The sequence below is a fragment of the Protomyctophum parallelum genome (genome assembly GCF_964188405.1).
Source record: "Protomyctophum parallelum genome assembly, chromosome: 18".
Classification (NCBI taxonomy): Eukaryota; Metazoa; Chordata; class Actinopteri; order Myctophiformes; family Myctophidae; genus Protomyctophum; species Protomyctophum parallelum.
The window spans coordinates 25,322,494-25,345,094 of NC_139716.1; the positions used below are offsets into that span (position 1 = coordinate 25,322,494).

Consider the following 22,601-nt stretch of genomic DNA (forward strand, 5'->3'; position numbering starts at 1 on the left):
GTTAGGATTAATTTTAGGGTGAAGCAGGTTTGGGTAATGGATATGGGTTAGATGTGGTCTCCAGATATATATATAAGTAGAAATGTTTTTATTTAATGAAAGATTGGTTTAGATATTCCCACAAAGATAAGTAAGACACATGTCAAACACCACGAGTCCCCGGCGAGTCCTCGCTCAACGCCTGAGTGAAATGTGACACGGCCGACACAGACATTGGCGTGGTGGTTGGTGGCTTTGATTACTTCAACAGCATTGCTCTCTCTCTCTCTCTCTCTCTCTCTCTCCCTCTCCCTCTCTCTCCCTCCCTCTGCGTTGACGAAAGCAAGAGACGTCTGGTCTCTGTGGCTGAAGCCATGGTCAGGAGCCAAGCCACTGGAGTGCACAAGTCAAAGCATTCCACCCATTCAGTGAATTCACCCACCCAGCAGTGAATGAATGTGCTGAACGTGATGTACGGCTTGATGCATTTGTGTCTGTGCCCTCTAGCAGTGGTGGGGAAAAGTACTAGTATAGAAATACTCCGCAATTAAAAAATTGACTTGAGTAAAATTACAAAAGTAAAAGTACTCATAATGCAGAATGTCTCATTGTTACACAGTTTTTGAGGGGCGACAGCCACTCCTATGTCCAGCTTCTGGTGTATGTGCTAACACACACTTTGCCCCAACACAAACATTAAATGCCATTGACAATGAATGGACAATTTTGAGTCTTTGTGTAAACACAAACATTGAAGACGAGGGTGAGAACGCAAATTCTGATTGGCCGGAATGAGATGATGTAGGATGACGGGTGAGATTTTATTATAGTATAGTTTGATTACTGAGGTTTTTAAAAGGTCTTAAAAGTCCTTTAATTGTCACTTCACACTGTCATCTGGGGACCCCCCAAAAGCACGTGGGGACCCCCCTGGTGGTTGAGAAGCACTGATGTAGAGCATTGGTTCCCAAACGAGGACCCCCAAATTGACACTAATTCCCCGATTTGAAAAGATATTCCAGGGACCCCCATAAGAGAAGATTTTTACGGCTCTAGCAGAGATTCTCAACCCGTTTAATTTCAAGGACCCCCCAGTTTTAGTCTATATTAGTCTACGGACCCCCGTTTAATGGCATTTCTATCTCTGGGACCCACATTTATATTGTAAAATCAATGTTAATTTAACTGAGAGTGTACAAAAGGGTCCATTTGGTTCCAAACTATCATTTAGCTGGGGACCCCCTGGAACTCCCTCAAGGACCCCTGGGGGTCCCCGGACCCCACTTTGGGAACCACTGATGTAGAGCATGCCAGGTGTAAAGTGGTTCATAACAGTAAGAGTATTGTGTGTTCTTGTTGTCATCAGAGACACTTCATGCAGTGTGTGTTGCTGGAGGCGGGGGGGTGTGCCTCTCCTGCCCTGGGCTCTCCTGGACCGGACTGTGTCTATGTGGACCAGGTGAGCAACAACAACAACAACAAGTTGTTGTCGAGTTAGTGTCGAAGTGTCCTTGAGCAAGACACTGAACCCCTAATTGATCCTGATGTGCAGGTTGGTGCCTTGCATGGTTTCCTCTGTCATCGGTGTATGAATTTATAATATGTGACTGTAATGCACAATCTATGTAAAGTGCCTTGTATAAAGGCACCATATAAATGCACCATTTACCATTTAACAGTAAAACACACATGATTGACTGGATGACAGAAGTAAGAGAGACTTCCAACTATCTGACCTTCAAATTCAACCTAAAAACAATTCAAATCTGTAATCATGAGTAACTATCAACACTAATTAGTATTCATCACCGGTGTCATTTCTCACTTTGCAGTTGTTCTGTCCCCTGTACCATGTTGATCTGTTCCTGTATTGTACTGTATTGTATTGTGTTTTTGTATGGACATGGTGTTGGGTGCTTGCACATACAGTATGCACACATGGCATCAACGCATGGTGTTGTGTGCAGGCACCCTACACTCTGTCTTTCTTTTATCATTAATTTTTTAAGAGCCTGCCCAGGGACTACAGATGAAATTTAGCTTTGGCTAACTCTGGCCCATTTACATTGATGTGAAAACTGACATGTTGATTAATGAGCTTTGTCCCTGTCAAATAAATAAATAAATGACAATGAAACAGGACCATATACTAGGGGTCTTCAACAGGAGGGGGTCCTCTGAGTTAGTAGTTACTCTTAGTACTACTCGTTTTCTGAGGAGAACTTAAGCCAAAAATATAGCAGATCTACAAGCTCACTTCTACAAGCACGAGGCGTTGTGAGCTTGTAAATCGGCTATTTTCGGCAAAGAGTTTTGGTGTAGAGGGGGGGGGGGGGAATAGAGGGGTCCCACTGGGAGTAGACCCCCGGGGCAGTCCAAGGATGAGATGGAGGGATTACATCACCACACTGGCCTTGGAACGTCTCGGGATCCCACAGGAGGAAGTCACTAATGTTGCTCTGGAGAGGGAAGTCTGGAGCTCTTTGGTGGAGCTGTTGCCCCCGCGATCCTACTACGGATAAGATGGATGGATGGGAAGAAATATATTATACATATATAATAGCTGATGACAGTGCATGCTGGTGTACAGTGTTGATTTCGACTACTAAGACGGAAAATGTTCGTCAACTACCTTTTTTCACTGACGGAAACTAAATGGAAACTAAACGAAAACTAAGCTACGATGACTAAAACTAAGACTAAATATATTGACAATTTCGTCAACAAATAAAAACTAGACTAAAATGTTAGGAAGGGACTAGTGTAGAGGAGATCTTGATTAAACAAGAAGGTGGCCGCACACACCAATAGCCAGAGGCTGTTAAGCCTTCATCAGGAACTGATGCTTAACCGCCGAAACGTTGGATATTCCTGTCTTACCTGCTGTCATAATAAATATTGGTACTCTGGCTATTGGTGTGTGCGACCTTCTTGATTATTCAAGATCTCCTCTACAGTTTTCTCCCATGTGCCGGCACCGCCACAAGAACTTTGGTGTGCGTAGAGCCTCTTTGTACACAGGAAGGGACTAGTGGACAAGTATAAGTAAATGACACGTCATTTTACACTTGTTTGCATGCTGAAAATCTACTCACAGACTAAAATGAAATGAAAACCAGACCATGACTAAAACTAAAATCTGCTGTCAAAAATCAACACTGCTGGTGTATCCTCCCCACCATCCAGGTGAAGGCCACCCTGCTCCAGCTGGAGGCGTTGGAGGGAGGCATGGAGGAGCGCCTGGCGGCCCCCCCGGCCCCGTGCCTCTCCTGTGCCGACTGGTTCCTCCCCGCCACCCGCATGGACAGCCTGACCTCCTCCTCGTCCTCGCCCATCCTCAGCAAGCTGGCCGGGGCGGTGAAGGGCAGCGGCCAGGCGGGCGGCGGAGGCTCCCGATCCGGACGGAGCCTGTTTGGCGAGCGGGCTCGCCGGCCCAGCCCCCAGAGGAGCCTGTCGGACAGCGGCAGCGAGGGCGGCCAGCCGGACGGAGGCTCCGGGTCGGGGTCGTCAGGGATGGCCCCGGGGGGTCTCAGCCCGCACTCCACCCCGGATTCTGCCAGGAAGCTAGGCGGTGGGCGGCGGGACTCTCTGGGGTCCGGGGGCTCCGACGGGAGCGGCGGTGGGGGCAGCGGCAGCCTCTTCAACAGGGTACACTTTGGCCCTTTCCCAATTCCTTTTTTAACCCTACCCCTCAGCCCTTGCCCCTTCCCCTTGTCCCTACATAATGAGTGTCAAGGGGTAGGGAGATAAATCATCCCCCTAGGAATTGGAACGTCCCTAAATATTGAACGTCCCTTGTAGATATTGATAGCTGATCTGCAAGCTCACTACAGGCCAGTGGTCCCCAAACTTTGATGGCATTTCTGTCTCTAGGACCCCCAATTTATATTGTAAAATCAATGTTAATTAACTCTGAGAGTGTACAAACTATCATTTAGCCCATAACCCACTTTGGAAACTACTTTCCATTTGATTTAAGCTGTAGAGATGGAACGTAAATATACAGTAACATTGCTGTGGTTATGATGAAATAAATATATTGTAATTTTGTCTCATGTTGGTAGCCCACCATGCAGAATGTAATTCAGCTAGATATAGCTCATTCTGACACCTGCTCAGTTGTACCTGATTCATTGATTATTATTGTATTGACAGTTTGTATAGCATGGGTACAGAATAAGATATATATACAGGGTTAGAAAAAGGAAAAACAATTTACAGTATAGAAAGAAGGGGCTGTGGCCACTGTTCATTGTTTTTAATATCATTAAGAACAGAGTCATTTTCTATCAATGAAAATGCCATCGTGATTCATCTCCATCCAATGTACAGTCTGTACAGCAGCTTGCAATCTGTTTCCATAGCTGGTTTGCCTGGGGGAAAAAACAACACCATTGCTAATTAGTTATGTAAGTTTTGCAACTTGTGGGGATTAGCGTAACATTGGTCATGATAAAACCATAGCTATCACTGCAGCGAGTAGCCAGCGTTATGTAGGTAGGTACAGTAGGCTATTTCACGGCTTTTAAGAGCTCCAAAACTGCAGAATGTTGACATATCGTGGTCTGGGGGGTCGGACTGATGCCTGCTAATAAGCTAGCTTGCATCCGAGTTGTATCACCGGCGCACCGGCGATAAATAAAAAGGAATAAAGCGCCGATGCGGCGCCAAATGAATGGGTAACGTTGTATGAATGCAACGCCGTATCATATCGTTAGTTCACGTGAGGTAACGTTAACCTTTGCTAGAGATTGCGATATTTTTGGCGATGCAGATTGTTAATACATTCAAATAATATTGGTTATTATAATATTTTTCCATAATAAAGGACATAAAAGGCTTCTTACCTCGTCCGCCTTTCAGCACTCAGTGATGTTGCTCCGTTTGAAGTCCCGTCGAGATATCCCTTCAAACGAAGGGGATTCTACCCCTCGCCCTTAGCCCTACCCCTCGAACCAAAGACAATTGAGATAACCCTTCCCCCTCACGTGAACGCGCATAAGCAAGGGCAAGGGCTAAGGGCCAGGACGAAGGGGGGAATTGGGATTGAGCCTTTGTTTGTTTAAACCCATTCTGGGCGGGAACCCCTTTTGGTGTTTTAAACATTATGTTATAATTTAGCTATTGAGTTTGTAGGTCTGCTATTTTTGAAAAATTGTAACAATGTGGCGCGAATCTTTGAATATATATTCTTTCAAAGTGAATGTTTTTAACTCAGGTCTAAATGGGTTAAACCCTTCTAACCCATTTAGACCTGATGCAGATTCTTTCTAAATCCTGACCTAAGATCTCTGAAAATAATTTATGGTGTGGAATGTAAAATAAACTATAATACTAACTAATTATAGTGCTGTTTTCACTGTTACACTTCAAAATATAGTGTGAACCTTAGTCCACTTTTCACTGTTGACTCTGTTACAGTATGTTATATGTTGTGTTGTGCCTTGTCTATAGATTCCCAGGATGAAACACCCCAACCCCTTCTACCTCGGCACACTGAAGAAGATCTTGACTGAGAGAGAGACAGAGGAGATGTATAACACCATGAAGTGGGTGATCAGAAATGTTATATTTCATTCAGTCAGTCATTCATTCCCTTTCATTCAGCTTTTACTCGTTGAGCTTGGGCTCTAATAAAAAGGTGTGTGGTCTGTAGGCTGACGTCGGGTGCAGAGAACACGCTGTTCCACTACGTCCTGATGGAGACGGTGCAGGGCATCTTCATCGCCCCCACCCACAGGGAGGTGGCGCAGCTCAGCGGCTCCATCCACCCACAGCTCATACGCAACTTCCACCACTGCTGCCTCTCCATACGGGCTGCCTTCCAGCAGAGCCTCCCTCCACCCAGGGTGAGATACACACACTACTACTGTACACCACCACCACGTTCTACAAATCAGTGGCTCTCAAACGCGCCCTGTACCCCCCGCCATCTGAAAAGGTATTGTGCCACAGGGACAAAAGATTGGAAGAGGAAGTATTTGTGTAAAAATAAATATTCCACATTTTTCAAAACGCTTTCAAGATTTTTCAAAAAGGTTCAAAAATTGCAGATGTACATATGCAAACAAAAAATGGGTTGCAAAATCGTGGGATAAAAAAAAAGAAAAAATCCAACTCCGGGAACAGAAAGCAGACCTGTCCCAGATGACCTGAGAGGTCTAGACTGGATGGTGCATAGAGCGTAGCCCTAAAACATTCAATGCTTTATAAAGCCAACAGTAGTATTTTGATATGAAATATATTCTTTGACAGACTGGGAGTGGGAGCCAGTGTACAGATCTGGAGAGATATTATGATCCGTTTTCTCTCAAGTGGTTGCAACCAACTGTATAATGGAGAGCAGCCTGTAAAGATACTGTTACGCTAGTCCAGTCTACGGAAGATGAATGCAAGAACAAGATTTTCCAAATCATGTTGAGAAGATAAATCCTTTAATCCTAGATATACGCTGTCTGGCAGAAACCTCTTATCTTATTGTGCCGTCCCCCCCCCGCCCCCCAAAAAAACAATGCGCTTCTTGATCTAGAGTCACACAAAAGTAGAAGATCCAGAAGATCCAAACGCGAAGTGTTTAACATCACAGATTGAAGCTGAGCTGTTCTCTTTGTTTAATTGAAGAACATCCTGCCATATTATCCAGCCAGTCGTTCAATGTACTTTGGTATTGAACCATAGTCATATGGTGGCAGTAGTACAGTAGGTAGGTAGTACTGTAGGTCTGTCCTCTCAATCTTTGTGTGTCTGCAATATTATGGTAAGTTGGTAACATGTTGGTAAATGGTGCATTTATATAGCGCCTTTATCCAAGGCGCTTTACATACAGTAGATTGTGCATTATATTCACCCATTCACACACCGATGGCGGTCGGAAACCATGCAAGACACCAACCAGCACATCAGGAGCAATTAGGGGTTCAGTGTCTTGGTCAAGGACACTTCGACGCTAACTGTGGGGGAGCCCGGGTTCGAACTGGCAACCTTGCGGTTACCATCCAGCCACTCTGCCCCTGAGCCACCGTCACCTGCCGGCCAACAAAACCGCCGTTTTGTTGTTTTACATCATCGGAGCCATTGGGAGCATGTGCGCGTAGAATATGTTGGAACAGTAGTCCCTGTAATTTAAGTAGGATTCCGAGTACTGTGCCAGAGAATCCTCAGTCTGTCTAACGTTGTGGCAGACCTGCATGGTCGAATGCAAAACACTGACATCCAGCAATACTAATGCCTGATTTATACTTAGCTGTGCGTCTGTGCTGTGTGCCAAATGTTATATAGCTGATCTACATGCTCACGACACGTAGCGAGCTTGTAGAGTGTGAGCTTGTAGATTGGCTATTCTCAGCATGAGGCACCGGCATAACATACGTCAGACTGAAATGTTGTGTTTAAGTGGATGTCGGGGAAGAAAACCTTAACGAGAGCCGTCTCGGTGCTGTGGCGTGCTCAAATTCATGACTAGAAGACCTTGAAGGAATTGTTTGCTGCTTTGCACACACAATCTAGACAAAAACCCAAAACATTGAGTCTGTTTGGACTGGAGCAGTGGCTCTCAACCTTTTCATGGAGCCCCACTTTGTTATATATGAACTGACAAAGGCTGAGACCCACAATCACTGAAGCATTGTTGTATGATGATGAATAGTGAAAATAAAAATCATGATGCACATATGAGTTTATGTAGATTAGCTATTGTAACTATTTCTTAAATTTCTGTAATGTGCGTAGACCATGTCTGACCCAAAAATGAAAGTTACGATTTCATGCAACATGAAAACAGAAAAGGTAGTGTTGTTTTTGCTCTGTGCCCTGAATAGGTGTTTCCCATTAAGGAGGTGTTTACCACATTGAATTCCTTGCACAATTGTATAGCACATAGAAATCTGCTATACGAATATAAACCATGTTTGTCCTAACAGTCCAACAGGCATTAGTCTGATGGGTTAGTTTTAACCTAGCCTGAGCTAACGCTAGACATTTCTGGCCTAGATGGGAGGGCCGCGGCTCAGAAAAACGCGCACCCTGATTGGTTCACCGATCTGTCCGTCAGCCCCGGTCTCTCCTCCCCCTCAGTGCAGCACTGGTATTGTGTCGACCAGAAGCAGAAACCACTGGTTGCTGGAGTATACCATTCTAACGGACTGTCAAAGTTGTTTCCACAGAGTCGGCACACGTTGGTTTTTATAGACGGTGTGGTGGGTTATTCAGCCATCCTCCTCATTTTCCTCGCATAGCCTCGTTTGAAGTTCCACTGGTAATGATTTCCTCACTGTGTTATTTTGAGGTGTGCACTAGAGTTCTCATTTTCTGCCCGAACCCGACCCGGCCCGGCCCGACATTTTAGGGCCGGGCCGGGCCCAAAAAGTATGCTAATTAGTCGGGTCAGGGCCGGGCCTCGGGCTCTGTGATTTTTTCAAAAATGTTATTATAATAAAAATAGCAATTCTGTTATTTGTGTAATGCGTACAAATATGTATTTATTATGAAGAGGGCTGCGCTATGGCGATTCACTTGTGACAGGTGGAAGACGGAGGAGTGGAGGCGGGGGGCTTGGAATGGATTACTGACTGCGCAGGCAGAGAGAAGTGAACGGTGGGGTGGTTGTTTAATGTTTATACGGCTGGCTGGCCTCTGTTTTGCTTCAGTTCATAATGCTAAATGTTTTATAAATCAATCGATTATCACACGATAGACTGCAACATGACAAAAACAGTTGCACTGAGCCATCTCGTTAAACCCAGCTGGCTGCGATGAATAACCTAATCATTAGGCCTAATCAACGTCATATAGTCACCAACCGATCCATATAATTCTGTAGTGTATGATCTGACCACGCAATGTTACAGTCCACTGCAGGCTACAGGCTATTTGATTTACAAAATGATTAGTATTATAACCGCCGTCCCTCGGTGCGGCAGCGGCGCTCCTCGTTGTATGTGCCCGATTTAAAATAACATCTCTAAGCTGTCGAGACACGCCATGAGCGGGTGCGTGGATGGTGTGTAAACTTTGTAGGCTATGTTTGTTCTTTTGGACACCGAACGGGGACGATACTTGGGGTCTTGGACATAGCTTCACTTCAGAGGAAACGGGGAGCTACTCACCAGTCACCACCACTGGAAATGGAATCCATTAGAATGATATGGAAATGGTACATTAACAGTGAGCTACATAAATCCTTTATTTCGGCGATAAGTCCATTGAACTCCGTTCTCACTCTCACACAGACGCACACTGAAAGAAAAAAACGAACGCCACTTTATTGCATGGCCAGTGCAGCAGCACGCGCCGTCAGTGGATCACGGACGGCGCGTGCTGCTGCGCTGGCCATGCATTAAAGTGGCGTTCTTTTTTTTCTTTGTCGGGCTTTATAGGGCTTCGGGCCTAACATTATGGTATTTTTTAGGGCCGGGCCGGGCTTCGGGCTGACCCAGTTAGGGCCGGGCCGGGCCGGGCTTCAAATTTCGGGCCCGATGAGAACTCTAGTGTGCACACCGATCAGAGCCCTGACGTCACGTCATTTGGAGCGACGCCTACGCGGAAGGGTTGACTCCCACTTTTAGACCAGTGCAGCCCATGCGTAAATCCAGGCTTTCATTTTTCGCGCAGACGAAATGAAAGCCTGGGTATCGAGGCTAGTTCTTTTTTTTTTTTCTTTTTTTTTTAATTGATTTTTGAAGGGACAGACAGTAGGCTGACAGGAAACGGGAGAGAGATGGGGGGATGACATGCAGTAAAGGCCGTGTCGGGTCCGGGAGTCGAACCCGCGGCACACTGCGACTGGATTACCAGTCCGGTGCCCAGACCGTTACGCTACGGCCTGGGCCTCGAGGCTAGTTTTAACCGGACCACGGGTTAGTTGTAACCAGCCACGCATTTTGGGAGTGACGGGTGTTGTCAGATTAATGCCTGTCGGAGCCGGCTTAGGTGGTTCGGGCATCTGGTTAGGATGCCTCTGGGGCGTCTCCCTAGAGAGGTCCTCGAGGCACGTCCCACTGCATGGGAGGAGACCCCGGGGCAGACCAAGGCGCAGTTGGAGGAAACACATCGACTCACTGGCCTTGGAACGCCTCGGGATCCCCCAGGAGGAAGTCACTAATGTTGCTCTGGAGAGGGAAGTCTGGAGCTCTCCGACTTCGGATAAGCGGTTGAAGATGGATGGATGGATGGAGTGTTAGTATGTCTAATGTTGTGTTGTCTCCTCTCCACTGCAGGGCCGTCGGGGAGCAGACAGGACCCTGCAGGGCAGTCAGGGTCTGGGTCCTGTGAAGGAACACGGCGTTCTGTTCCAGTGCAAACCCGAGAACTGGACTGACCAGAGGAAGCCTGCTCCTACCATGACCTACTGGGTCATTGGGTAAGGTCACTGGGGTTCCCGGGGGGTCCCCCAGGCCCAGCTAGGGGCCCTTGAGGGTGTTTAACCACTTTAGCCCTATTTATATACTATACTTAGGCTCTTAGAAACTAGCCGATCTACAAGCTCACATTGCGTTGTGGTAAACCGCTTTGTGACTGTATAGATCTGCTTTTCTTTTTTTTACATTTCTAAAATCTTGAAGAATTATGGTTTCTATTCCACTATTGTACTGCAAGTACTGTAAATCCCTCAATGACAATGGCAGTGCTGCAGTGGCACTCAACACGTTTTCAAATGGACTTTAAGGATATTTATTTAAAGGTATATTCAGTGATTTCACTAAAAAAAAACCCTTAGGTTTCGTTTTTGGCTGTGGGACCCAGCCTTTCGTCCAATCAGGATAGAGAGTCAAAAACGAAACCTAAGGTTTTTTGACCCCCAGGGGTTAACTGGGGACAGGGAGGAACTCCTTATATGGCCAGCACACTCTATAGTAGGGAGGATTATCACAACAAAACAAAAAAATAAGTGATATTTGAATTAAGTGAAATCACTGAATATACCTTTAAAATAAATAATTAAATCTATAAACAATGTTATTTATATTTAATACATTTCACAAAATAGTTTTTTGTGTTCCCCACAAGCTTATGCTGAAAATAGCTGACCGACATGCTCACGTGCTGTGATTTGCGATTGATCTGCTATTTTCTTGTGAAAGCTTTCCCCACAATACAAATGCTGGGGTTTTAAGTGGTTACTAGTCACTAGTCTCGCATTACGAGACTTTTGCCTCTTGCAATTTCCAAATGCTTTCATCATATAGTCTGGAGCAACGGAAGAGCTGTCATGAGTCAAATATAAAGCGGAAGTGGAGCCTCCTCCCCACTTCCGTTTTGTCTTTACAGTCGCGCAAATGTATTCTAATCTAAGCATTTATAGCTTGTTGCTTAGCAGAAAAGGAAATAAAAAAATGAAATGTAAAGATATTTTAAAATATATTTTCGTGAACGGAAATGGCAGTTTCCTTACTCTGATTTCGGGAGGCGTAGTTCCAGACTATATAGCATTCGGAGATTGTGGAATAGTTGTCTGGCTACGCGAGACTATTAAGTCACAAACTTGCCTTTTTTCCCCTGTGTTGCAGTCGGATGCTTCTGGAGCCTCTCCCTCAGGAGTTCTATGTGTGTTTCCACGACTCTGTGGCAGAGGTTCCTGTGGAGATGGCCTTCAGACTGTCCTTTGGCCTGGCCTTATAAACATCCTTTAATGCCTTGAATCACTTCCCATCTTTGTTTGGGTTTTTTTTGCCTACAATGACACACCCAAAACAGGTACAATGACTAGACCCATAGAGCAGGGGTTTTCAATTGATTGTGAATGAGGGACCACCACCCTGACGTAGAATCAACCTGAGGACCACTGTTGTGTTGGGTGGGGATATGGGCCTGGGACCACCACCCTGACGTAGAATCAACCTGAGGACCACTGTTGTGTTGGGTGGGGATATGGGCCTGGGACCACCACCCTGACGTAGAGTCAACCTGGGGACCACCACCCTGGAGTGCATGCTTTTGGTTAGACATACCATTGGTCCGATATTTCAAACCCTCACCTCCCACGGGGGAGCACACCTAAACGTAACCTTAATCCGGTCGGACCAATGCTATGTCTAACCTAAGTAGGCCTCCTCCACCCGACGTAAAATCAACCTGGGGTCCACCACCCTGACATAGAATCAACCTGGGGACCACCACCCTGACGTAGAATCAACCTGGGGACCACTGTTGTGTTGGGTGGGGATATGGGCTAAGATTAGTCCTTTTGTAACACTTGCTATGCACCCCATAATGTATACTATACATCCCACTGTTTCTCAACCAATGGTCCATTACCAATACCTACTAATAATGTCCTAATAATAATGACTCCAACCAGTCAATCCGGTGCACTTCCCCCTCTTGAGATTCCATCACCGTTTCTCAACTAGTGGAAAGAAAGGTTTAAAAATCAACAAATACTACATTACTAAATAAATGGTCAGGGACCACATGCAATACTTCCACGGACCTACCTGTTGAAAACCCCTGCCGTAGAGCATTCGACAATACATATAAATTATTAAAATCGATTTCAATAAAATAAAAAATGTGAGGACATATACTGTATATAGGCAACACATTTTTTAAATGACAAAATTGCAGAAATACATGCGCATAACTTGTCGCGACACATTGTGCGCTTGGACATCAAGAAGATATTACATACTAGTGCGATCTCATTGACTTGTCTGCAAGACTATTTGTTTATGTGTGGAATGTGGATGGATGGATCGATGAAAAGCCACTTACTAAGTGAATACCTCAGAAACCATGCTGTAACTTTTCTAAAGGGGCAGATTTGAATACACTATTGCCTCTACACAAAGAGTGCCTGAGCAAAAATAAATGACTGCGATCACATGCAGACATGACAGAAGTTATATTGATGTTTTGGGGAACACACTTGTTTACTTTGCTACTTTATTTAAGATGTACAGTTTTTTTTATATATATAGAAATGGGATAATTTGTTAGAAAAGTGAACATAACAAAGCTAATAAAAATGTACAATATACCATCTGACTCGATCCATTTCCTTTTTAACAATTTTTTTTGCAGCTAGCTAAATGTAAGGTGCGTTCGGAAATGCGCCCTGAACGCACTGGTGTGCTCTCTTGTCGTTCGTTTACTCAGTGCGTTGTCGTTCGAAGATCCAGTGCGCTGCGCACCGGGTGTGCAGAGTGCCCGCACTGAGCGACCCTACCCTGAAGCTGGGGTTGTCCGGGGGTCCGGTGTCGGCGGTGTGAATGCGTCACAGCTGTGGTCGTTCGGAAATAAGGCACACTGTGACGTCACCGCCCACCACACTCGACAAACTGACCACATTCCCGAACGCACCCGTAGTTAACCTCCCCCTTTCTAGCCCCCTGCACACTCTCACTGCAACCATTTGCTATCATTGGCGCACTGTTTACCTGTCGGGAGCGATGCGAGACAAAGTCACAAATGACATCCAAACATTGGACGGCTGAGGATTCAACGGACAGCTCTCCTAGATTCCCCCGAGTTATGGAGTTGTAATGTCCCATAGCTGGTGGTGACGGAGGCGTTGGATAGCAACCCGGATCAATGCTAAAAGCAGCTCTGGGGCTCGACCACTATATACACACACACGGACCTAGCAAATAATGTCCCATCGCTCGGGGATACGTATATATACAGACCTGTTAGAGAAGGAATTAAGAAGCCACTGAAATAATAAATAACCTTTTCACATTCTTGTCTCGCACAAATTAAGCACGCATGATTTTGAGATTCAAAATCCTCATTTAATAATAATACAGAATTGAGGGAAACACAAAGTCTGTACTGTATTTACATCCACATTGCACATGGATGGATGGGGTTCCAGGGAACGTTGTCCCCCATTTTAACAACAAAATAAACTTCGTTTGGTTCGCCCCCAACAACAGAATCCAATAAAAAAAACTTCACGCAGCAGCGCCATCCACAAGAACCAAGTTCTTCTTGTAACACTCCAGACTACAGAGCGGAACGCCAGTCCTGGAGCAAGAGTACCTTTTTGGGTTGTCGCAGCCGACCACCCCGCAGCTCACGGGGGCCGGTGGGGGAGGAGGAGGGCGGGGAGGCGCCGGGGTGGGAGCGGGGACCCCTGGCGGGAAGGAGATGGCCACGCCCAGGGCCGAGTTGCTGTAGCGCACCATGGGACACTGGGCCTGTTTGGACTTGCTGCGCTCCCGGTGGCTCTTTATCTTGGCCTTGCTGGTCTTTGTGAGCCTCTCGATGGTCTGGTTCTTGCTGTCCTCGGCCTTCTTGGCGGCCTGCGCGCGCCGCTTGCGGGCGCGCTCCTCCCTCTTCTGCATCATCTCCGCCGTCATCTCCTTCTCCTTGTAGCCCATGGGGAGTTCCAGCAGGGGCTGGCTCTGTTGCTTGTGCAGGAGGGCTTTCTGGAGGGTGAACATTTTGATTGAACCCACAGTTAGGCCTGTCACAATTATTATTACGTAATTGCAATAGAGGGTATGTGCATGCATAAAGTGAATGGCAAATCGAGTGGCAAAGTCGTTTAACGTTGTTTAATGCAATCATATTGGACTTTTCTGTTTGGATGTATGGGCTGTCAAGGCCAGAAAGTAATTTTTTGGCACTCAGTAGGCATTCCCGCATAACTTCCTGGTTTGATGATGATGATGATATGTCACGTGCATACCCTCTATTATTTGGGATAATCGTCAATCATTTCCATGTTGAGAAATGTCCAGACATTGTTTAAGTAGCGGAAATAGCAGATCTACTATCTTACAACAGTCTGTCTGTGTGACAGAGACACACACACCTGTCTAGCAGTGAGCAGAGACTCGTCGATCTCCTTCTTCAGCTCTCCGTTGTCGTCGAGCTCTCCTTTCTCCAGGGCGTCCAGCCAGCGCTCCTCCTCGTCCACAGCCCCTCCCCCCAGCATGGAGTCAGAGTCCATGTCGGGGAGCGGAGACGCCGCCATGTTGCTGTCTTCATCTGAGACAGAGGAGGGTAGAAGGACCAATGAAACACATTTAAGTGTTAAGACCTGAAGCTGATTCTATAAATGCCTTCTAATTCAGTGGTTCCCAAAGTGGGGTCCAGCTAAATGATAGTTTGGAACCAAATGCAGTCGTTACCCATAAGGGTCCATTTGTACTCTCCGAGTTAAATAACATTGATTTTACAATATAAATGGGGGGTTCCCAGAGATAGAAATGCCATTAAATAGGGGTCCGTGGACTAATGCATGTCAAACTGGGGGTCCTTGAAATTAAACGGGTTGAGAATCACTGCTAGAGCCGTAAAAATCATCCTCTTATGGGGGTCCCTGGCATGTCTTTTGAAATGGGGGTCGGCGGACTAATTAAACCAGAAGCAGCTCAGTGGCCTTGTGGTTAGAGTGTCCGCCCTAAGACTGGGAGGTCGCCGGGGTTCGATCCCCGGCCGAGTCCTACCAAAGACTGTAGAAATGGGACCCAATGCCTCCCTGCTTGGCACTCAGCATCAAGGGTTGGATTGGATTGGGGTAAGTCCCTGCGACATATTAGCGTCATATCCAGCGGGTGTACTTGTATATCAAGCTGCCTCACGTTACAGAAACAGGAGATAGGCTCCTGCCCTATGGGCCTCCCATCAGAAGAAAATTATTGTTTAAAAAAAGAGAGTTTTCTGGAAAGATATGTGTTGCTATAATAGCTCAAATCTAAAAGCAGGCAACTCACCCAGCCAGGCCCGGTACTGTTCCAGAGGGACCGATGGCTCCTCATCCTCATCGTCGTCATCGTCGTCGTCGTCGTCATCATCGTCGATGATCATCAACGGTGAAGGAGGTCGGGCAACTCCAGGATGCACTGTGAAGGTCGGCACACTGGGAAACAGAGAATGTTTAAGGACAAAAAAAACATGATTCTTATACTGGTACAAAGACGGGGAACAGAGAGTTAACTCATGTGTCGATTTTGGAAGGGACAGCGACCAAAAAATGTGAAGAAATCTCATTCAATTTCTATACGCATGTTGTATTTACCCAATCAATGCTTTGGCCACACCGATACTAAGGCAGCTGATATCTTTTCATTCCTTTAGTTGTCTTACCAGTACAATATGAACCACTTAAGCCAGATATACTACATCTTAGGATGAACAACAAAAATACCTGAACTACAAGATCGGATAACAATTCCAGTTGAAAGTCCCTAAACAGGCTTGTTTAAAAAGTGGGTCATTCCTTTTCGGGTTTATGATCTCACTTTTTGGTGCCCAGCGTTTGCCCTCCCAGTTTGATCTTCAGTCTGAGCTGAGGCGGAGGAGGCCTGGGGACCATGACGGGCTGTGGCTCCGGCATCTGAGGGAAGCCGTGGTGAGCCCCTCCTTCGTCCCGGTGGTGCTTCCTCTTGTGCTTCTTGTGTTTCTTGTGCTTCCTCTTGTGAATGCCGTGCAGGCCGAGGCCCCCGTCACCTGTGGTGGGTGGAGAGAACGTTTTCATTTAAGTGTGTACGACGACACCCCACGACCACATGCTGTGGTTATGCAGATGTAGGGAAAATACAGATATCATTTAACCGAAAAATTTATCACGTCATATGACTTACTACAAGACAGGGTTTAAAAGTGGTTAGAGTGAGGAAATTAACAGTAACTTACATTTTACATAAACCTCGCGCCACCAGGCTTTCCATCTCGGAGGAAAGCCTGGTCTCTGCTACAAAATTGCCGTGTGAACCGGTCTGGAGCGGATGATATAACTACTAAGTCATGTTGTAGTATTGTTTTGTGGTCATCAGGCAGGAATAATCATTCAAATTCCTTTTCCCTCAAACCGGAAGAATAACAATAAAAGCTCTCATAACCTGTGGCTATGAGAGCTACAAAACAATACTACAACATGACGTAGTGATATCATCTGCTCCCGACTGGATCATAAACCCGAAAAGGAATGCTGCCCAGGCTACATTTTACATGGATATGGCATTTTGGCCTGTGGTTGCAGCAGGACCTCAGTGTCAGGGAGGGTGCACCCAAAAAATCTATCAACACAGACTTCTGACAGACGTTGTTACACATTAACTTTTGAGTGCAAAGTGAAACCAAATCAATGGACCCGTATGGGTCCAAAAGTCTACACAACTAGACAATGGAATTGTGGGTCAGCAAGTCTAAATCTCATCAAATGGTGGTCCGTGGCTCAAATGCTGAAACAATAATAGACCTTGACATGCAGCGTATACTGCCTGTCATGTATATAAACGAACCCAACCACAATATAATGCATGTTAACAGTCAGGTTTACCTACCATGAAACCTGGGGTGAATCATGTCTTTCCTTTTTCCCATTGAAGGGGTTGCTATTTAACCACAAGAAATGCCCTCTTCAATCACACATCACAGCAAAGGGATGGGATCCGATTGTGATCTTACGGCAAGCAAGTGCCCACACCCACAAGTCCACACAGTCCCGGGGGAGTGCCAGTCTGGTGCCAGCTATAGAAGATGATGCACTAATAATTCCCCAAACAGCTGAATTCGCTTTCTTCTTGATGCACCTTTATGAAACGGCTGCCTTGTAGTTTCGCTGTTGCATCCTATACTTTCACCTCAGGAACCTTCGCATTATCTTTCCTTTCAAGATGCTCAACTAACTAAACTTCACACCACCAGGACTATTGTGGCGGTAACCTCGCTGCTTCACCAGGCTTTAGTTTCCACCTCACTGTGGTGGTGTTGTTGTTACTGACTAGTCCTCAAGTAAACAGCTAAACGTGTTAGCTCCGTGTTGTTAGCCTAAAACTAAACATGAGTCTAGAATGGATCTCTAAATCATTTAGACTCCACTTAATTGTATCAGATGACGAGCAGGCTTCAGTTCCTTGTTGTTGTGATAGATGTTATGCCTTAAGCCCGGAGAACGTAGTCACTTATGAATGTTCCAAAATGTTTATTATTATTGAGTATACTTTAACTTTACCCACACGACGCTACTAGCTAGCATCACATCACAGAGTTGATGATCTGCATCACAAGTTCAAATGAGTTTTACTTCCGGGTCATTTTGCTCTGCCGAGGGTAATTTGTTTCCTTATTTTGAATTGGTTTTGTTCAGACAATTCTTTCTTTCTTTTTTCGAATTTATAGCTAACTGTATTGCGTTATAGTTTCTTGATTACTGTGATGTGCTGCTTGCCATTTCTTCTTTTTTGTTTTTGTTTTGTTTTTTCTTGTATTGTGTGCTTTTAATACTTTATTTATGATACATCTTTATGTGAAAACGTCAAAATTCTATATATATATATATATATATATATATATATATATATATATATATATATATATATATGGCCTATATAAAAAAGTAAAGGCTTGTAAATACCGGTAGATTAAATATAATCTTTGACAAAATAGTATCGATGATGCGGCTGTTTTGGCTTGTAGATTACTTCACTGCCCTCCACTGGCGACAAGCTGCAGTGGCGGCGCTGTGTGTGTAAAAACTGTAAACACGGAGCTCTATTTGTTTCAACCTTAGGTTTTAACCTGCCGTAACGTTTTATTTACAGGCAGACTGCACTGCAGTACAGTCCATATTATATTCATTATATAGTCCAGTTATACAGAACAGTAAACTACTTTTACATGCTGAGTGGTACTAGACTGGTGCAGTTTACTGTAAGCTAATGTAATAAACTGTACATTATGTCCATGCTCGGGAAATGTAGTTCACCAAGTGTTCAGTTGAAACGCTGGTAGCCGAGTTAAGAAATACATTGACCATCGTCCCTTTGGACACGGCACCCAACACACACAAGGTCAGTCGCGGAAACAACGTGCTCATGCTACTAATTCGATTTGTGAGCTTTAAGCTTTATATTATATTAAACTTATGAGAATGAGAGTGTAATTGTTGTGTGGGATGCATTGAAAATGGCAGGTGGACTGGACCCCTGTTGTAAACGAGTGTAGTACTTGGATCGTCCACAAAGTAACAGTTGCTATTGACTTGTTATTGAAATATGCACTGTTGCATGGTTGTGGATCTATCTACCCCTAAAGAGTTCCATGGTAGCACTGGATAGACTTGGAAATAAATAATGTGCCCCTATGTATATGTATATATATATACATATATACATGTATATATACTATATATATATACATACATACATATAATATATATTATATACTATATATAACCTTTTCATGTCAAGGACCCCCAAATTGACACTCATTAACCCACGGACCCCCATTTGAAAATATAATATGCCAAGGACCCCCACCCCGCCATAAGAGAAAGAGTGTCACAGTTCTAGCAGTGATTTTCAACCATTTTCATTTCAAGGACCCCCCAGTTTGACCTCGAATTAAGCTATATACTGTCCGTCCCCTATTTATATATCTGGGACCCTCAATGTATATTGTAAAATCAAAGTTAATTTAATCTGAGAGTGGACAAATGGAACCAAATCAGACCCATAAGGGTCCATTTGATCCAAACTATCATTTAGCTGGGGACCCCCTGGAACTCCCTCAAGGACCCCTGAGGGTCCCCTAAAATCGCCAAAGTAACTAGTAACTAAAGTTTTCAAATAATTGTAGTGGAGTAAAAGTAAACATTTTGGCTCTGAGATGTAGTGGAGTGGATGTAAAAGTACTGGAAATTGGAAATACTCAAGTAAAGTACAAATTTGTACTTAAGTAAAAGTCCTTAGTTACTTTCCACCACGTGCTGCCCCATACAGTATATCTACAGACTGCAGCATGCTTCACTGCCTCAGGCAAACACAACGTGGTCGGACTTGTTTAATATGTTAATCCATCCTACAGTATGAGTTCAATGAGTTGTTGACTCGAATAGTTCTCTTTCTTGTAATTCTTCACTCAGACAGACTTCTTCTTGCCCAAGTGAGGCACAGCAACAGATGGCATGCGTTAATGACGGATTTCAAGCAGGCTAATTGATACAGAATACAGATGGTGTAATAACCACCACCACACTGACTTCATTTAAGGAACCATGAACTACGCCAGGTTTCTGACTGCTGTCAGCGCAGCACGGAAGCCCTCCGCCATCAGAATGCTGAGTAAGTCCACTTTATGTTAATTATGTTGTTGTTGTTTTTGTTTTAACACTAATGCTTGTCTGTCTGTCTGTCTGTCTGTCTGTCTAAATTTGATAGCAACGTATGATGTAATAACTTGCTTATGAAGTACTTTTTGGCACATGGTGAGCTTATGTTTGCCATTGAGATTTGAATTGTAGATAGAAAAATCACACCCGTGTAAAGTGAGGGGCGCTCTTGTCATCATACATCATCTCATTCCGGCTAATCACAATTTCCGTCCTCACTTTTGTCTTCAATGTTTGGAAAGTTGGGCATAGGAGGGTCTAGCGCCCCTCAAAGAGGAGGAGGGGCCCAAGTATTCATTTATTTCTCTCTCTCTCTCTCTCTCTCTCTCTCTCTCTCTCTCTCTCTCTCTGTACTCCCATCCACCTCCATTTGAAGCTGAGCTGCAGCAGCGGTCGCCACCATCTCTGATCTCTCTGGCCGGAGGCGCCCCGAACCCCAACACCTTCCCGTTCCTGTCGGCCTCCATCCAGACCAAGACCGGGCAAACGGTCACCTTTGATGAAACCCTGATGAAGAGGGCCCTGCAGTACTCGGCGTCCAACGGGTGAGGGGCATTGTTATCAGGGACGTGCACACATAGACATCAAAGGGGGCTTCAGCCCCTGCCCTTTTACCCGTCTGAAGAAAAACTGTCCTCTCCAGACCACGAATGCAGGAAGGCAGCATTGAGGAGAATTGCTTTTTTTCCCGAAGTCTCCTGAACTTGGAACGCACCATTTTGCGTTGAACGCATTTGTTTAGAAATCCATGTCGTATACACCGCATCTCCAGTAGATAAAGAGTGCTGGGTTGCGCGCCCCGAAAATAGCTGATCAACAAGCTTATAGATCTGCTATTTTCGCTATTTTTTAATATAGTTTTGAAGCCAGTAGTTCTCACACTTTCAAGAATTTTCAAGAATGTTAAAAAATAGCCGATGTACAAGCTGGCATCGCGGCACAAAGTAACGTGCTGTGAGCTTGTACATCTACTATTTATTTAATAGCCTACGCAAAAAATCTAATATGATAGGTGTCCGACCTCACATGAGGGACCCACAGTTCAGCAAGGAATGAAGCTTAAGTATAAAACATATGTGGGAAGAGAAAAAAAAACAATTAGTGGAGGTAATTCTGTGGACTACTGGCAGCGTGCATACAAAATGCACGTCCCCGGGCAAATCCGGCGACCTTGGAACAGTCACCACCAGACATCAGTAAAACTATGGTTAAACCTAGCCTTTTTCCTAAACGTAACCGCAGTAAAACTATGCCTAAACCTAGCCTTTTTCCTAAACGTAACCGCAGTAAAAGAAACTATGCCTAACCTTATTCCTAATCTTAACCTCAGTAAAACAAATTTAAGAATACAAGAACAACTGGGGGCGAGTGGTCTGTGAAAAAATGTGGGCAAGTGTGTTTTGACTGGCAAGCCTTTCAGTTACCACACAGACAACACACACAGACCCTCTCATAGACAGCTAGCCTCTTGCAAAGCCACAACATAAAAAAGTGTCCACCAAGTCACTTCATGCTTTTCCAATCCAATCCAATCCAATCCAATCCAATCCACTTTATTTATTTCTTGACACTTTGAGACAAGAGCAAAAACTAAAAGAAAACGTCGCATTCGCCATCTTTTCCATTCACCTGGTCCATTACCGCGTCATTCACAAATGGAATGGCAAAAAAAAAGAAAAAAAAACTATTTCCATGGACATGCAAAAGCTATGATTGCGTTTTCTTTGTGCCCCATGTGAACGTGCTGTTTATCGGTTTACGCATGCTTATCACAAGTTATCAAACCTTTATGGGCATCTTTGTAAACGTTGCGGCCCGAGGTGACAGTTATTCTCCTGGTTTTGTTTGACTAAACACTGACACGGAGATAAAGAGGTTATAAAGTGAGAAATGTTTTTCTAGTGAATCAATAGATTATCCCCCGACAGCAATCATATAATAGCGCTTGTAGTGCCCAAAGTCCTATACCTCTGGCACTACTGGACTGGCTATACTGACGGCTAGGAGGTTAAGCTCTGATAACTGCAGTCCAAAACGTTTTGTCGACTTGATAAATCATAATTATTTATAATTTAGCTATTGAAAAATAGCAGATCTACAAGCTCATAGCGCGCCACCGAGTGGCGCGCTACGAGCTTGTAGGTCTGCTATTTTTGAACAACCGTAAAAATGTGGCGCAAATCATTGAATATATATTCTTTCAAAGTGAATGTTTTTAACTCAGGTCTAAATGGGTTAAAGTTCCTATTTTGGACGTCTGGCTCATGGACTAAAAACAGGTTCTGAACTGAGCTGGTTCCCAGCCGGTGGAAAAGGGGTCTCAGTGTCATCATCTGTAGTGTGACTGTCCCCTCGGCCTAGCCACAGTACCAGGCTCCAAAAGGAACTCTTAGAGCTTTTATTATTCATCACGTAATTCTAGTTTACAATCCTTCCCTACTATAGCATACCAGAACTGCTGACGTGGATGAAGAGCCTGCAGACTAGCCTTCACACGCCTCCCACCGTGGACTACAGTCCAGAGAGAGGACAGATGGACATGTGCGTCACTACCGGGAGTCAG

The 22,601-nt window shown here is 44.9% G+C and overlaps 3 protein-coding genes across 7 annotated transcripts in view; 2 read left to right on the forward strand and 1 right to left on the reverse strand.

The window, feature by feature from the left end:
• The window catches only part of intu (inturned planar cell polarity protein), a 44,738-nt gene extending 31,785 nt beyond the window's left edge, over positions 1-12,953 (forward strand). For all 3 annotated transcript variants that reach the window (XM_083789631.1, XM_083789629.1, XM_083789630.1), the window contains exons 13-18: positions 1,346-1,438; positions 3,166-3,627; positions 5,434-5,528; positions 5,636-5,828; positions 10,194-10,336; positions 11,484-12,953. In XM_083789631.1, the coding sequence (XP_083645757.1) occupies positions 1,346-1,438; positions 3,166-3,627; positions 5,434-5,528; positions 5,636-5,828; positions 10,194-10,336; positions 11,484-11,595 (1,098 nt within the window). In that variant the 3' untranslated portion in view covers positions 11,596-12,953. The remainder of the gene's footprint in view (positions 1-1,345; positions 1,439-3,165; positions 3,628-5,433; positions 5,529-5,635; positions 5,829-10,193; positions 10,337-11,483) is intronic.
• A 726-nt stretch (positions 12,954-13,679) lies between these two features.
• ino80b (INO80 complex subunit B) lies at positions 13,680-17,914 on the reverse strand. The gene is made up of 5 exons (XM_083788709.1): positions 17,211-17,914; positions 16,167-16,374; positions 15,639-15,784; positions 14,735-14,910; positions 13,680-14,345 (listed from the first exon to the last, which is right to left on the reverse strand). Exons 1-5 carry the CDS (start codon positions 17,248-17,250, stop codon positions 13,869-13,871), a joined length of 1,047 nt encoding a protein of 348 aa, XP_083644835.1. The 5' UTR covers positions 17,251-17,914; the 3' UTR covers positions 13,680-13,868.
• A 657-nt stretch (positions 17,915-18,571) lies between these two features.
• aadat (aminoadipate aminotransferase) overlaps positions 18,572-22,601 on the forward strand; it is a 23,606-nt gene continuing 19,576 nt past the window's right edge. Inside the window, exons 1-4 of one of the 3 annotated variants that reach the window (XM_083788615.1) lie at positions 18,572-18,719; positions 19,793-19,991; positions 20,415-20,583; positions 22,484-22,601. The exon at positions 22,484-22,601 is cut by the window's right edge and continues 15 nt beyond it. In XM_083788615.1, coding sequence (XP_083644741.1) covers positions 19,925-19,991; positions 20,415-20,583; positions 22,484-22,601 — 354 coding nt within the window. In that variant the 5' untranslated portion in view covers positions 18,572-18,719; positions 19,793-19,924. The remainder of the gene's footprint in view (positions 18,720-19,792; positions 19,992-20,414; positions 20,584-22,483) is intronic. The other 2 variants (XM_083788617.1, XM_083788616.1) reach the window with 2 other exon arrangements.